Raw genomic sequence first — 15,837 nt, 5'->3', positions numbered from 1 at the left:
TTCAGCACAGGCTGCTTAACACATTCAGCTAAGCCTACCTGTGCACGTACGGCAGCAGCACGCGGAATTGGCCTTTCCTTTCCAAGCCGTTCTATCTGTGCTTTTCACAGTTCAGCATGGGGATGCTTTCATTTATAATATAGCAGTAAGCCACACCAGCGTGTGCATTAGTCGTCTCTTGCACACCTCCGATGCTTTCAGCTGCCTAGGAAGTCCATCGGGAGCTTCCTAGTGCACAGCCTGGCATTGCTCTTCGTGGTTAGATGTAAAGTTTACATTCGTTTGTTTCTAATAACCTCTTTAACACCAGTTTTTGGGGCAGGGAGAGATTTGTAATGATCTTTCCGTTGGGAAGACTCATGCTCTCTTGACAATTTGTATTGTTTAGTTTGTTTGTTTGTTTGTAAGGTGCCTTGGCTTATTTGACCTGGTGGTTGGCTGCATGTCTGTGTAGCATCCAGAACACCTCTCTCTTCTTGCATGAAGACAAACACCTGCTCTGAGAGTTTATTAACAACAATAGATAGAGCTTACGCATCGGTGAAAATCGTGGGCATGTCCCACGGCAGCTGATTCAAACAGAGTTCAATTTAGCAGCGGCCCCTGTTGCTGCAGTGAGTGCTCATTATAGAGGCGAGAGCGCTTTGGGGGTTTGCAAGCTTCTCAGGCCATGTCTATACGTACAGCTGCTGCCGCACGTCTGGGGAAGGTGCTCTGTGCCGACAGGAAAGAGCTCTCCCGTCGGCATAAAAAACCCACTTCCACGAGCGGGAGAAGCTCCCCCGCCAACATAGCACTGTGCACACGAGCGCTTATGTCGGTGTAACACCTGGTGCTCAGGGGGTGGAATACTCACACCCCTGAGCTGCCGTCGGCCATAGTGTGGACATAACCACAGTGGGGGAGTTGGGCTGATGCTCTCCAGCAGAGGCACAGATGCTGCAGCATGGCACTGGATCCCATTACTGTGCAACCTGTAACTCATCAGTCTGGTGTGTGTTGTTTCCTATTGCAGAAGATCACCTCCCATCTGGCTTTCCAACCATTGACATGGGCCCGCAGCTGAAGGTGGTAGAAAAGGCCCGCACAGCCACAATGCTCTGCGCTGCCAGTGGCAACCCCGATCCTGAAATCTCTTGGTTCAAGGACTTCCTTCCTGTGGATACAGGAACTAGCAATGGGCGCATCAAGCAGCTCCGTTCAGGTAAGGCCGCAAAGCAAGTAAGGCTTCCCTTCTCCTTCGCTCTTCCCTCCCAGCCTGTTGCCATTATAGCTTTTTGCATATTACTCTGAAGTGCAGCTATGCACCTAAACCCAGACGTTAACTTTGTCCCCATTGTGATATGAAAACCAACCTTTGGGGGCCAGTTTCCTCTGGCAGGATATCATGGCCTGCTAGAGAGAGAGATTAGCACGGACATGCCTTTGGGAACTTCACACAGATTCCTCTGTCAGTCGGGGTGTTGGCTGAGGAGGCTAGCTCATAATGAGACTGCCTCAGATTCAGGGCAAGGTCAGACACTTCCCCACAGCTCAGCAGGCGCTCAGATCCTACGGTGATGAGCGCAGTGTAAGAACCTCTCTAGAACAGAATAGAGAATACAGCACACAGGATGTCAAGGACCAGAGGCTGCTACGTTATGGCCCAGAGCCGTCAAGACAACACCCCTTTTTCTCTTGAAGTCTTCACCAGTCTCCACATTTGGCAGAACAAGGATAAAGAAAAACCAAGAAGTCGAGTAGCAAATAAATGACTGGTCTGTAGATTTCAAGAACAGAAACATGGTTACCAGGCTGCACTTTCTTATTTCTTATTTAACGAGTTAAATACAAGAATGTGCAATACATGCTGCAGACTTCTCTCTAACACTCTGGCACAAACTAGTCTGCTCCAATGGGTGGAAATGCACTTGGGCCTCTTATTAATGCTCTCTTGCATTTCTGTCATGTCTTTCCATCCTGCAGGATCTCAAAGCCCTTTACAAAATTAAACTACATAGAAGGATTGCTTAATCTATTGCTCAGATACAGCCACATCTGGGGTGAAACACAGCAGCTGTTTAACAATGCATAGCAGCACTACCCCACAGGGCTGGAAGTAAGGAATCCTGTGGTAGTCAGTTGAAAGTGCAGAAGGGAGTTGATATGGTGCCTCCTGACTAGAAATAAGATAATGCAGCCTGTGTTGCCTGGCTGTGGTATCTACTGGCACCCAAAAGGCATAATTTGCCTTGTCCAGAGCTGCCAGGGCATTCCTATATTCTCTCCTTATAACATGGACATTTAATGTGTGCTCTTCTTGTGCAACCTGACTGTGGTGCTCTGTCTCTTGTCCTAGCATGGAATAGCCTTTAACGGGGAGAGTGGGTAATTAGCAACCTCTGTCACCTATATTAGAACTTAGCCTGGCATTCTGGTTTCACCTAGATATGCTAGTGAGCACTAATTACACTAATACATTTCCAGCTTAGGAAATTTCACAGTGACCTTTAGCTTTTCTCCCCAACAAACCTGGTTTAATCTTGATATGTTTGTCCTGAAAGAAAATATCACACTCATTAATTATTCCTGGAGGCATTAGGTAAGCAGCAGTAGGAAAGAGCTGTGGATATTTTGTTTTTTATAACTGACTAAATCAGCATCCGCAGGTAAAACTGTAAATAAGAGAGCCAGCTCTGATGCACTTGCTCTCTGCATCCTCTTTATGGGCACTTGTCCATCTCCTGTCTGCTGGGCGAGCTTGGAGAGACAGCTAGAGTGTAAAAACAATAAGCCCTGCCATAGTGTCCAAGTTTTGTTTCCTTTTTCCTGTTCTCAAGACACGTGTCAATTGAATTTCACTGGGGATTCAAACTCTAGAATTTGACTGCTTGTTGAAGGGACTATAATTACCAAGGGAGGTATCAAGGGAACCTTTTAGAAATCAATGAGCAACACACATCCTCAGTCCTGTGACGGAAATTGATTAGACTTTAGTATAGTTTCAGCACAGCAGACTTCCAAGTGTGGGTGAGGGTTTTGTTTTTAGGGGTGGGGAAGGAGGATGCAAAGCCAATGTTAGGATGAAGATTCTCCCACCTCCTAACAAAAGTGGGAATCAAGTAATTTACACCATGAGACTCTGGCTTCTCCTGGGTTAGAATTTAGCAGCTGCCAGCTTATGGTCATTCCTGTAAGTACAATTTGAGCTAGAACTGGGTGTGGAATATGGATCCTTCCTTCCCCTCTGCAGTTGTCCTGTTTGTACCAGTGTAATAGATCAGGCAGTCCCTGATCCAATCCACCAGCTGCTATCAGAGACTCCAGCAGAATTTGATAATGAAGGAAAGTTGTTTTTCAGAAGAAAATAAATGTAAACAAGCATTTCATTATGAAGTATTCATCTTCCCACAAAAAAGGGGTCTCTGCTCCGTTTAGAGCAAAATCATCTGATACAACAGTATCTCCCAGCCAGCCTGGTGTCAGCTCAGACTGTCGCGGTCTGAGCACAAACTCATTTCATTTAATTTAATTAAAACTAATAAGACCCAGACCGATGGAATGTAGTTAAAATAGTTGCATATAAAGAGTAACGTCTAGCCATTTCATATACGTGATTTCCTAACAAAGTCTTCACCCAGCACACAGTCGTTTGCTATATATTATTTTCCAAAAGGGCCAGAGTTCTACCTCAGACATATTGAATGTCAGTCTGAAAATGCCAAAGCCGCTTTGGAAATCTACATTCTCCCTTGTGAGAGAGAGTTTTTTCCCCTTTATTTCTTCAGGCTCCTGGTGCAGTATGAACAGCTAGATAGATAATAAGTCAGATAGTTAGAAAAGGTGCTCTCCTTTGACACCCCGATTTACGTGGGCTGGCAGCGCTCTAGGGGGCTTCAGACAGAAGCTTTGAAATAATGTGCAGTCAGACCATGTATACTCAAGATGGGCTCTGCCCAGAACTTTCTAGAGGTCTAGTCTTCCTCTGACAGGGGTCCTGGAGACCATGTGCATTGCGAGGAAGACCAGTCGTAGCCTTATTGGGATCCAGGAAGTGGGTGGGCAAAGCCCGCCCACTGCTAAAGGATCCCCCCCCCAGCCTAAGGGGGGTTTCCACAGGACCTGGGAAACCAAATAATTACGGGGGACAACTAATGAACAACAGGGACAGGAGTGCAGTCAAAGGGTCAAACGAAGGGAACCTGACGGGGACACCAAGCAGAGAACCTCGGACAGCACCCACTGCTCCTCAAAGGCGTCAAGGGAGTCAGTGGACGCCGCCCAGAGGAACTCTGCCCGGAGGTGTGAACGGACAGAGGATCGGAAATAGACCCCACAGTCGCAGGAGACTCCATCGGCCAACCTCCTCACCCTGGTTTTATAGATGGCCACTTTAGCCAGGGCCAGGAGGAGGTTGACCAGGAGGTCCCGCGACTTAGCCTTAGGCAGGTTTAGTTCCATAACACTACCAGCTGGAGTCTTTGTCAGAAAGAAAACTCCTATTCATGTATGTCCTGGGTGTCATTCCTGCCACTTGTCTGTTATTTATATACATGCGTATATGCATTTTTTAGTAAACTTTCTTATAGTTAGCTGGCTCCTTAGTTTCTTTTTATAAAAGGAATGTATCCCCACCCAGGAACAAAATCTTTCTGTTCCTTAATGTCAAGTCTTGTGTATTATTGCAAATTGGGGTGGGGCTATTCCACATACACACAGTTCTTCTACCGAGTTCAACACAGCAGTAGGCACAAGATCTTCTCTAGCTTGTCAGATAGACAATCCAGGATCTGATCCTACCTGGCTGTATTAAACATTTCCGGTACTAAACTTACCAGTATCTCCTTCCTCTTGTGGTAAGTAGGCTTTGCCACAAACCAATTACTCGGAAAGACCAAAGTGATTCTGTCCTGGAAGTACAACTTCCTGTCAGTGCCTCATAACCATCAACAAAGGTCACAGGATGTAAGGCCTAGTCTGCACTGGAGAAATTTACCCTGACTGCTAACCATTTTAAAACTGGCTCTGCTAAACCGATTTTAAAACAGCTGGAGATGTAGTATACTAAGTGATTTTAAAACGGGTTCTGGCAACCAGGAGTCTAGTTTACATTATGGCTCCAACTGGTTTTAAAATAGATTTAGGGGAATTTGTTTTCAAACTAGTTAGTGATCTGGAGACAATTTTCCCAATGTAGACCAGGTCTAAGCGTTTCTATTGATGCTCAGGAGCTCACTTTGAATTTTAGGGTCTTGAGCAGAGAACCTTTAATTCAGTACAGCTCTCTGAAGGACCCTCTTGCAAAGTTTATGGTATTCAGACCTTTCAACCTGTTGGTCACTTCCAACACATGGGTTCAGGATTCATATTCAAGGAAGCGTTTCTGCCTTGCTCATGAGAAAATTGTTTGATAAAATTTTTAAAAAAATTGTAAGAAAGTAATGTTGGAACCAGATGTTCCATTTATCCTGAATGCTAACAAAGACTCATATGTGTCGGACTGGAAGGGAACTGAGTACGTCCTCTAGTCCATTCCCCGGCACTGAGGCAGAACTAAGTATTATCTAGAACATCCCTGACAGGTGTTTGTCTAACCTGCTCTTTAAAACAGGTTAGACAAACAAAGTCTTTCTGCCCCCACCCCCACTGAGGTTAGAAGAGGAAATGTTTCACTAACACTGTTTTGTGAGGCCAAAAATTCTGCATCTGTTAAACAGCTTTGTTTAACAAGAGTCATCCTGTTCATGATGTATTTTAATTCATAGCGACTAGAACTGTGTCCTGGACCTGGCGATTGCTAACAGGCAGCTCATTTGATATTCAAGTCACAAAACATGGCTCTGCAGAAGACCCCCAATCGTTCTCAGTGCAAGTGTGATGCCTCATTCCATGGTGGCCGTGTGCGCGGTGCTTACCTAGATTATCCCTGGGTAGTTGCGCACTCCGAGTTGTTAGCAAACGTGTTCTCTCCAGTTATGCTGCTTCACTTAGATGCCTGCTCTTCAGATCTGTTACTTGTGGGTGACAGCCTAGAGGCTATCGCTGTTGTCAGATCACTGGGGTGCTCAGCCATCTGAGAAAGTGATCCTGCAAGAAGCTGAGCACCTTCTGCTTCTCCCGCTTCCATTACAGTCGTGCCCAAAAGCCCCAGTCAGGCTTGGGGCTCTTTTGTGTTGGGCACTGCATGGACGCACAGGAGGAGATAGTCCCTGTCCCAAACAGCTTACCGAATCCAAGAACATTAAAATTGTTTATTTCATCGAGTGTGGAAGGTGCTCAGAGTCTGGCAGGAGGCTCTTGCCTCCTGTCAAGATCAGGTTGTAAATCCAGAAAGCATATGGGCATCTGGCTGAAAAGAAGAACTGCATAATAGCATGGTCCAAAAGGATACAGTTCCCCATGTGAAGGGTGTGAGCTCTCTCAGGAGTGGGCTGAGCAGACAGATGGCCCAGACAAAACGTTTAGAGAGATGAACTACACAGTAAGAATTTGTCATTCTTTGAATGTTTGTCCATGTGGCTGTCAGTGCATGAGATGTATGCACACACCAATAAGTGGGTCCACACCGGTAAAGCTCTGAAGGACCACAGTTACTGTGCAAGGTAAGTAACCCTCTCTCTTGTTGTCACATTCCCTAACAATGGCTTGCCTTAAATAGGGCTTCATTCGAAACTAGCTGATACCAGCTGAACTGAGCTTTCTGGGATGGGGGTATTACTAAACCCAGCTTCCTGCTACGTTCAGTGTGAGATACTCGGAAACTGGGATCAGGGGGGTGAACTATGTGTCTGTGAAGAGGTACTGGATTGACAGCCTTAAGGCGAGTCTGTGTCCAACAGAAATCAGCCCCTCACTCTCCACCAGTGGAAAGGGCTAGGGCCATGCAGCCGCTGGTGTTTCTAGACCTGCTCTGGGTGGAGCTATCAGTCCCACCAGTAAAAATACTCAAGTCCTGTCTGTACTAATGCTTCCATCATCACTATGGTGGCTGCAGCTGCACTAGTGGGGAATTATGGGTCAGGCAAGGCCACAGAGACTGAAGTCTACACTTATCTAGAGAATGGGTCCATCACAGACAGTGGCAGTGCCAGCTTCCCCTACATACTCTCCTGCCAATGTGCATCAACCTGCACCTCCAGTGAGGGAGAGGGCCCAGGCTAATTTAATGCCAGTTACTGAGGTCGTGAACTGTTAAGTTCTCTCACTTACGATGAGCACTTCAGCCCTTCAGTGCAAACAAAGGACTAGGCTGAAAGCTTGGGATGCCCTTTGTCATAAGCTTGCCTAGCCATCACAGGACACAAGCTGGGCTCAGTTATTAATCTGTCCAAGTGTTTGTCATGCTGCCAGCTTCATGGTCTGTTCTGTAATTAAGCATTTTGGGGTATGAGGGGGAATCGGTCTTGTCCTGTGATTTTTGAGGATTCGTTGCCTGTGTTCTTTCTGTCACGCTGAGCATCTCACAGGAAAGTGTTATAGGAGCTCCTCGAATGCCATGTTTTCCACAAACATCCCCACATCAGTGTTCCTCTGAGTGGAGAATGAAAATGTCCCAAGCCTGGCAGGGTGACTAGGCTCCTGAATGAATATTGTTCTTCTGCACCGTGAGCCTCCTGCAAGAGCTGGCTTAGGCTACTAGGCCAGAGGGATTGAGCTGTAGTGCGGGGAGAAGATGAGCCCATCACACTTAGCTTGAGGGAATCTGTTTCAAGTGTGCACTTGCTCCTGGAGCTCTGTGTAGACAATTGCGTATTAGAGAAAAGGGCCTAACTACTGTGGTGGGTAGATTTAACGACTGGCTTCAAATCTCCATGGTGTTAGCGTAAAACTATAAACCCCACTTCAGCCAGCCAAGAGCATGGAAGGAATTCCTGGATTCTGCTCCAGGGATGTGTTCTCTGTGTCATTTCCATGCCTGTGTGGGGGAGTGACCTTCTGTGCTGAGGCTTTTTACATGGGGTGGAATAGGCAGAGAAAACCAGCCGCTTCAGAGAAAGCTGAGCACTTACCAAACTTTCCACCTGGGCAACGAAAAATAACCCTCTGCTCCCTGTCTGTGCAGCATCAGTGCTGTGCACGTATCTCTGGCTGTCACTGTTCTGTCAAGGGTAGCTGTAGTTACCAAGATAGATAAATAGGCAGCAGATTCACTATGGCAAAGGAGAGATTACCCACAACTTCAGCGACAGCAAGATCTTCCCTGATGCTTCACTCATCTGTGGACAAAAACATCAAAGAATATAACCAGCCATAAAGTTAAATAAAATGGAGTAATGTCATCTTGGCTGAGGAGAATGCTAAAAGGAGCTGTCAGAATTGCTATTTCTGATTTGAACAAGGCTTCTGCCTAAATGAACAGTAGTTAGGAGAGAGAGATAATAAGTGTAAATATTTTAATTACTTTTTAAGAGGCAAGTTAAACATGCTTAAAATCTGCCTTCTTTGTATTTACAGAAACTCTTTGAGTGTCTTTCTTTGTTTCCCATTGGGTGAGCATTGTTGTGGATAATGGAATGGGGAGCTGTAAATCTGAGATACACAGCACTCGTGTATGCATACTGGTATTTATTAATCAATACACTGAACATGATTTGACACTCTGTGTCCTGTTTAACCCTGTTTTTCTGTCTGTTTAAATTCCTCAGTTTTCTTTGGTAAGTGCTTGGTATTCAGATCTTACAAATCTGCATAAAACCAACACCTACCATGAACTGCCTACAGATTAGATATGCATGAATCTCTCCCTTGTACTAACAGCCTTCATATGTGCAAAATAAGACCAAGGGGACAAAACTGGGGATTAGAGGGGTTCACTGTCAATTTGCCTACCTGGATTTCCACACACTTGAAACTATGTATTGTTTATTAACCACATAGTAAACTCATAGTTGATGCTCCACATGCTAATCTTAAACCCAATGATAATACAAATTTTTGCTGACTGTTGCATCAAGTCTACTGGACCTCATTACCAAAAAGCCCTCCTTATAAGATGCACTGCATTACAGCATGTAAAAATGATCTTCAGCTCCCTTATAAAGAGGGTAAGGATTCTTTCCTCTAGCTACTGTCCAAATTAGGCAGAAATGAGGGAGGTGTGGCTGGTGTGCCATTGTTTCATCACTGGGATTAGTAGAAATTCTTTGTAGTTTTGTTTGAAAGTATTTTCTATATAAATTTAGTTCTACATGACACTAATCTCCATGCCAGAGGAAACTAATACTGGGTTTGTACAAATGGGCTCTCATGGAGGCTGGCTTTGCTCTCCTCTCCCCTTAATTTCATTTCTTTAAATCAGCAGATTTTGTCCCACTGGTCATTCTAACCTGAAAGCCAGAATGTGCCCCACGCCAGCGACCATGTGCTTAACACCGCGACCCTCCCAGCACACTCAGGCTCACACACCACTCAGTCTCCACTACCTCACCCCTTGCTACCGAACAAAGGGCACCGCACCATCTTTCCAATGTCTCTTCCATCTCAACTGCTTGAATAATAATGAATGCAAGTGAGTAGGCCAGTCACCAGCACCTCCTCTGCAGCGTAGTGGGCAGCTAGGAGCGGAATGGCAAACACCAGGTGGATGCTGCACTCCTGGGAGCAATGAGCTTTACTAACCTAAGAGTGTCACTCTGACTTTCAGTTTCTTTTTATTTATTCCTGTCGCGCTAATACAAATTCTAGCTTTAAAAACTTTCTGCTTTTTAGTTATAATTTTCTTCCTTTCCTCTTTGTACTAACGCTTCTCTCTAATCTTATTTGCATTCAAATTACCTCACCAGGTGGTACACCAATCAGAGGTAAGAATGCTGAAATGTGTCACATCACTTCATTTCCTGTCTGCCCTGCTCCTTCTCCACCAGTGTTTCTCATCTCCAGCTTTTTCTCTCAGCCCCGACTCTGCCAGTGCTCTTGCTCATCTGCACTCTCCCACTAGCGTGTTGATTTTGGTTTATTTTTAGTGTGACTCCTTGCAGAGTCATCCATTGCAGTGTTGCACTGTTGAAAGGGGGTTATTCAACGGAAAGTTTGAAAACTGGAAACGCTTCTCCCGTGTGCCCCAGAGGGGCCGGCTCCTCCGGCAGCTTCACGAACTCTCTGAACTTCCGTACAGCATGGGACAGCAGTCACCTGCTGGGTGTCGATGCACAGGGAGTTTTGATCAGTCGCTGTGGTGTAGGTTTAAGACTGTAACATTTTCACAAGAGAACAATCAAACCTTTTGTCACTCTGCTGCTGTCAGGCATGAAAATCTAAGCAGATGAAGGTAAATTCTAGAGAGTTCAGGCAAATCTGGCTGTGAGATAAGCAGCCCCTTGGTTTGAGAGCTATGTGTTTGCCTTTCAAGTACTGTCCTGAGGGTGAGGAATCAGCCACTCCTTAGGAGACCCAAAAGCCTGCCCCATCCCACTGGAGCCAGTTGGCACTGAATTGTAGCATAGAGATTTGTTCTGAGCAAATGAATCTGAAACAGATCTGGCTGCTTTAAGCCTTCATTACTTAAACCCACCTACAGTTTGACAGCCCAGCATGCACAGACTTTGGCTAGTTTTTCACAGCCTGTATGCACCAGTAATGACTTACCAATTGGAGTGTTGTTTTTCTAGCCTAATACTCACAGTTGTCCTTTTATATTAACTTTAATATGTTAATCTGTGTTACATGGTAAGACCCTTTGAGTTCTCTTGTGATTTCTGTTACCACTGTTGACTGACCCCTACATTTCTGGATAGAATTATTACCCCTCCAAATCGATACAATCTCATTTGTCCAATGCTGCTCCTTCTCTCCTCCCCACCCGCCACTGAATCACTGCTGGAAGTTAATAATTTGACTCTTTGGAACTGGTTCTGTTGCTGTGGATTAATGTTTTCAGCTCCTGTAAAGTGATTTTAGAGCCAATGAGGATTGCTGTTTCATGTGTATTTGCATCAAGTTGCCTGTGTAGCAAATCTGGGTCAGGGGAAAAGATTGAAACTATTTTATTTATTTATAAAAAATGAATGGGTTTATGTATGTGTCATTCCTACCTTTGGAATGCTTCAAGATAGACAGCTGTGATGTTACAAGCTACTTAAACTATTTCTTCATCTTTATTCCTATTACAAATCCTAAAACGAAGGGACAGATTGAATACTAACTAGCTGAGTGCACCGAGCTTCCAGTGTTGCATACACAACACATTGCATTTCTTGGGCCTTTCCTTGCACAGCTGTCTGATGACATTAGTGATTCAGCATCAGAACCGTGTGGATGTTCCATACCTCCTGCTTGGGAACTGAACATATCTCTGTAATAAGAATCATCCATCTCATAAAACATAAATCCCTCCCATTCGAATCCTGACAAGGTATTTTAAGAATGTGCTTGACATTATTTAAAATGTATGTGTCCTGTTTGAATGTCAAAGACAACATTTTTGTGAGTGCAAACCGAAGCCATGTGCCCCTTTCTGCCTTTCTCTGGAGGATTTCTGCTAGCCTAACGCCTTTTGTTTAAAGCAGAGGTCGTTGAATTTCTAAAGATAACAACTGATTAGATGAAACCACTTTTCTAAAGGAGAGGTTATGTCAACTTAGATGTGACTGTTCTGCCATGTTCTGTACCCAGCGGCGCTCTTGTTCCTCGTTACGGTAAGTTCGCTGCTTGAGCTTCTCTAGAATCCATGAGCCTGGTCCGAAAGGAAAATTGACTCTGTTAGAACAATCAGTTTGGGTGACCGCTGATCTAACTATCTGTGTGATTCTCTGTTGAGAGGTTTTTGGTGTGTGAAGTAGCTTGGGAATTTCAAGCATTAGCCCAATACTTTATGAGGACAGGCCTAGACCACTGGAAGACCCAATTGTAGGAATCAGTGCATGATCAACAGGAGATTAAGATAAGAAACTCCTAATCAGTCCTCATTGAGCATGGATGAGATTTATTTCTGTGACTAACCTTTTCTTTTGGTCCTGCTACTACAAAACTTGTCCTTTCTGTCCATGCCTGCCGTAATTACTCAGCCACAGAGAGACGATTCTATTAGTTATCCAGTATTCTTAGCTCCAGATGTTATCTCTCCGCCCTTCAGGAGAAGCCCTGGCTGATGGGCCAGTCCCAGAGTTCTGTTACACTGTTCAGAGAGACATGGAACCAGCGAGTGTTTGGCATGTTAGACAACAGGTGGACAAGAAATGACAACCACTCTAAGTCTGAGGAAATGATGCCTTGCCCTCTGTTTTCAAAGTGTAAAACATGATGTTAGTTTTCTGTTTTGCTCAGGAGTCGAGCTTAATCAATCTCTCAGAGAGTCTTTTGGCTGTTCTCTCCTGCCATGGTAGATGTGTGGAGCAGGACATGCAGAGTTTCATGGGGACATTAGCACTTCATAGGTGATGTACCAGGGCCATGGGTAGCACCAGAAATGATAAAGAGACATGATCAGCTTTAGCATTCCCCTTCATTAACCTGTCTTTGTTACCACACTACTGTCACAGGTAACACCTAAGATTCCTATACGTGAGGGAGAGTACAGGGAAGGGAAGTATTTTCCTTCGTTCTTTTGGTGTGTGTTTGTGCTTTTGACGGTGCTTTGTGTATGGTCTTCTTTGCTGTTTTCCTTGTTGTTTCTCTGGGGTTTTCACTCTCAAAAAGGAGGGAAACAAATATTTTTTAAAATGTAGAATGTGATTGTAAAACCCCAGACGTTGGCAGGGAGACACAGGTGGGTAACTATTGGAATAGTTTGTCACTCATTGCGCGCGAGTAGACTGACGGACTTCAGGTGGACTCTGTCCCTTCAGAACTACACAAATCAGTATTCCTCCTGGTTAGTATTGTAGTTCACAGCTGATACTGAACCATGAAGATTTGTGGGATCCTTTCCAATAGCTGGCCCGGAGAGCTCAGAGCCATCCAAGACCCGCTAATGTACCAGGAGCCCAAAAGAGCCACTGCGTGTACTCCATACCTCCCTTTTCTCCTGTTTGCCCACATTCAGGTCCAGTGACATCGCCAGCTGTCTCTTCGGTGTATATCAGAGCGCACAGGCATCCAAAATAGGTCCCTAACAAGCCAGTCATCAGGGTCTGGGATGGAATGAACATAACGAGCACGGACAAGGAAATTATGTTTGTACTTATCATGTTTGCATAATTGGCGCCACTGATGGGCTGGGTGTATTTGTCTACAATAGCTGGAATTTGACTGCATTATAAAGTACAAAGTCCGTAGTACTGCATGAGCCAAAGAATACTAGAAATGTTGCTTTTAATTATTCGCTTGTCAGAGACTTTTTAAAAAGTGTTTGGAGTCTGAGTCCATCCCAGTGTTCCTTCGTGAGCACAGATTCTTTAGGGGAATTTACCACAGCATCAAACTCTTGCCATCTCCTCAGGTCAGATTCTCAGTCCACATCCTGCTCCGTCCCCACTCCTCCAGGCCAGCCCTTAAAAATCCGTCTCTAGTGCTTCTGGAGGGTCGTGGGTGGAGTGCTCTCCCCAGCCCCAGAGACAGCGCTCCGCATGGGGCTGGCATATCTGCAATGCCTTCTGTCCTTTGGAAAGGTGCACTCTGATGGATCGGTAAGGATTATCACAAGCCCAGTAGGATCCCCTGATAGCTGCGCTGTAAAACTCCCCGTGCAGCTTTCACTTGATGAGAACTGTTTTCCCACATCCAAAAAGTGACTGAAGCGAACTGGAGACCACAGTCCAGACACTGATCAGATTTTTTCCCATACTTGTTTTATACATGGCTTTTTGCTCTGTTACTTCATTCCGTTTTCATTAGCATTATTGACATGATCAGACTACCAGGTCTGTCAAGGCCAAAACATAGTAAGTGTCAGTGTCTAAGGCAAGTTTTAGAGCCATAATGGAGTGGGTGGGTTTATGTCACATCTCTCTTTCACATCCTGGAGCTGTTTCTGCAGTTGACCCTTAGCCCAGAGTTAGAATTTGTTCTCTCCTCTCTTTGTATTGCTGTGTATAAAGCACAGGGGGCAGCTACTTTTCATTTGCTGCCAGCGAGAGGGTTTCTGTTTGAATGGAGCAGAAGCCAGCGTGGCTCCGTTTCACTGATTTCCATTGGAGATGCTCCAGCCAAAGCGCCGGATGTCAGCAAGAAGTGATCCACAGAAACAGGGTCTTTAAATTACTTTAGACAAAGTCCTGGATTTACCAAAGTCCAGTGTTTCACCACCCTCCTAGTGAAAAAGTTTTTCCTAATATCCAACCTAAACCTCCCCCACTACAACTTGAGACCATTACTCCTCGTTCTGTCATCTGCTACCACTGAGAACAGTCTAGATCCATCCTCTTTGGAACCCCCTTTCAGGTAGTTGAAAGCAGCTATCAAATCCCCCCTCATTCTTCTCTTCCGCAGACTAAACAATCCCAGTTCCCTCAGCCTCTCCTCATAAGTCATGTGTTCCAGTCCCCTAATCATTTTTGTTGCCTTCTGCTGGACACTTTCCAATTTTTCCACATCCTTCTTGTAGTGTGGGGCCCAAAACTGGACACACTACTCCAGATGAGGCCTCACCAATGTCGACTAGAGGGGAATGATCACGTCCCTTGATCTGCTGGCAATGCCCCTACCTATACATCCCAAAATGCCATTGGCCTTCTTGGCAACAAGGGCACACTGTTGATTCCTCTCCAGCTTCTCGTCCACTGTAACCCCTAGGTCCTTTTCTGCAGAACTGCTGCAGAGCCATTCGGTCCCTAGTCTGTAGCGGTGCATGGGATTCTTCCGTCCTAAGTGCAGGACTCTGCACTTGTCCTTGTTGAACTTCATCAAATTTCTTTTGGCTCAATCCTCTAATTTGTCTAGGTCCCTCTGTATCCTATCCCTACCCTCCAGCGTATCTACCTCTCCTCCCAGTTTAGTGTCATCTGCAAACTTGCTGAGGGTGCAATCCACACCGTCCTCCAGATCATAAAGATATTGAACAAAACCGGCCCCAGGACCAACCCTTGGGGCACTCCACTTGATACCGGCTGCCAACTAGACATGGAGCCATTGAGCACTACCCATTGAGCCTGACAGTCTAGCCAGCTTTCTGTCCACCTTTTCGTCCATTCATCCAGCCCATACTTCTTTAATTTACTGGCAAGAATACTGGTGGGAGACCGTGTCAAAAGCTTTGCCAAAGTCAAGGAACAACACGTCCACTGCTTTCCCCTCATCCACAGAGCCAGTTATCTCGTCATAGAAGGCAATTAGATTAGTCAGGCATGACTTGCCCTTAGTGAATCCATGCTGACTGTTCCTGATCACTTTCCTCCCCTCTAAGTGCTTCAGAATTGGTTCCTTGAGGACCTGCTCCATGATTTTTCCAGGGACTGAGGTGAGGCTGACTGGTCTGTAGTTCCCAGGATCCTCCTTCTTCCCTTTTTTAAAGATGGGCACTACATTAGCCTTTTTCCAGTCATCCGGGACTTCCCCCGACCGCCATGAGTTTTCAAAGATAATGGCCAATGACTCTGCAATCACAGCCGCCAACTCCTTTAGCACTCTCAGATGCAACGCGTCCGGCCCCATGGACTTGTGCTCATTCAGCTTTTCTAAATAGTCCTGAACCACTTCTTTCTCCACAGAGGGCTGGTCACCTCCTCCCCATGCTGTGATGCCCAGCGCAGCAGTCTGGGAGCTGAGCTTGTTCGTGAAGACAGAGGCAAAAAAAGCATTGAGTACATTAGCTTTTTCCACATCCTCTGTCACTAGGTTGCCTCCCTCATTCAATAAGGGGCCCACGCTTTCCTTGACTTTCTTCTTGTTGCTAACATACCTGAAGAAACCCTTCTTGTTACTCTTAACATCTCTTGCTAGCTGCAACTCCAGGTGTGATTTGGCCTTCCTGATTTCACTCCTGCA

General features: G+C 45.5%; 1 protein-coding gene across 24 annotated transcripts in view; it reads left to right on the top strand.

The window, feature by feature from the left end:
• The window catches only part of PTPRF (protein tyrosine phosphatase receptor type F), a 615,392-nt gene that overhangs the window by 481,851 nt on the left and 117,704 nt on the right, over nt 1–15,837 (top strand). For 12 of the 24 annotated variants that reach the window (XM_037906190.2, XM_037906181.2, XM_043552900.1 and 9 more), the window contains 2 exons: nt 1,016–1,204; nt 9,762–9,779. In XM_037906190.2, coding sequence (XP_037762118.1) covers nt 1,016–1,204; nt 9,762–9,779 — 207 coding nt within the window. The remainder of the gene's footprint in view (nt 1–1,015; nt 1,205–9,761; nt 9,780–15,837) is intronic. The other 12 variants (XM_027823957.3, XM_043552899.1, XM_043552898.1 and 9 more) reach the window with 1 other exon arrangement.

This window comes from Chelonia mydas, chromosome 8 (assembly GCF_015237465.2).
Source record: "Chelonia mydas isolate rCheMyd1 chromosome 8, rCheMyd1.pri.v2, whole genome shotgun sequence".
NCBI classification, from domain to species: domain Eukaryota; kingdom Metazoa; phylum Chordata; order Testudines; family Cheloniidae; genus Chelonia; species Chelonia mydas.
This window is presented reverse-complemented; position numbering and strand designations above follow the sequence as displayed.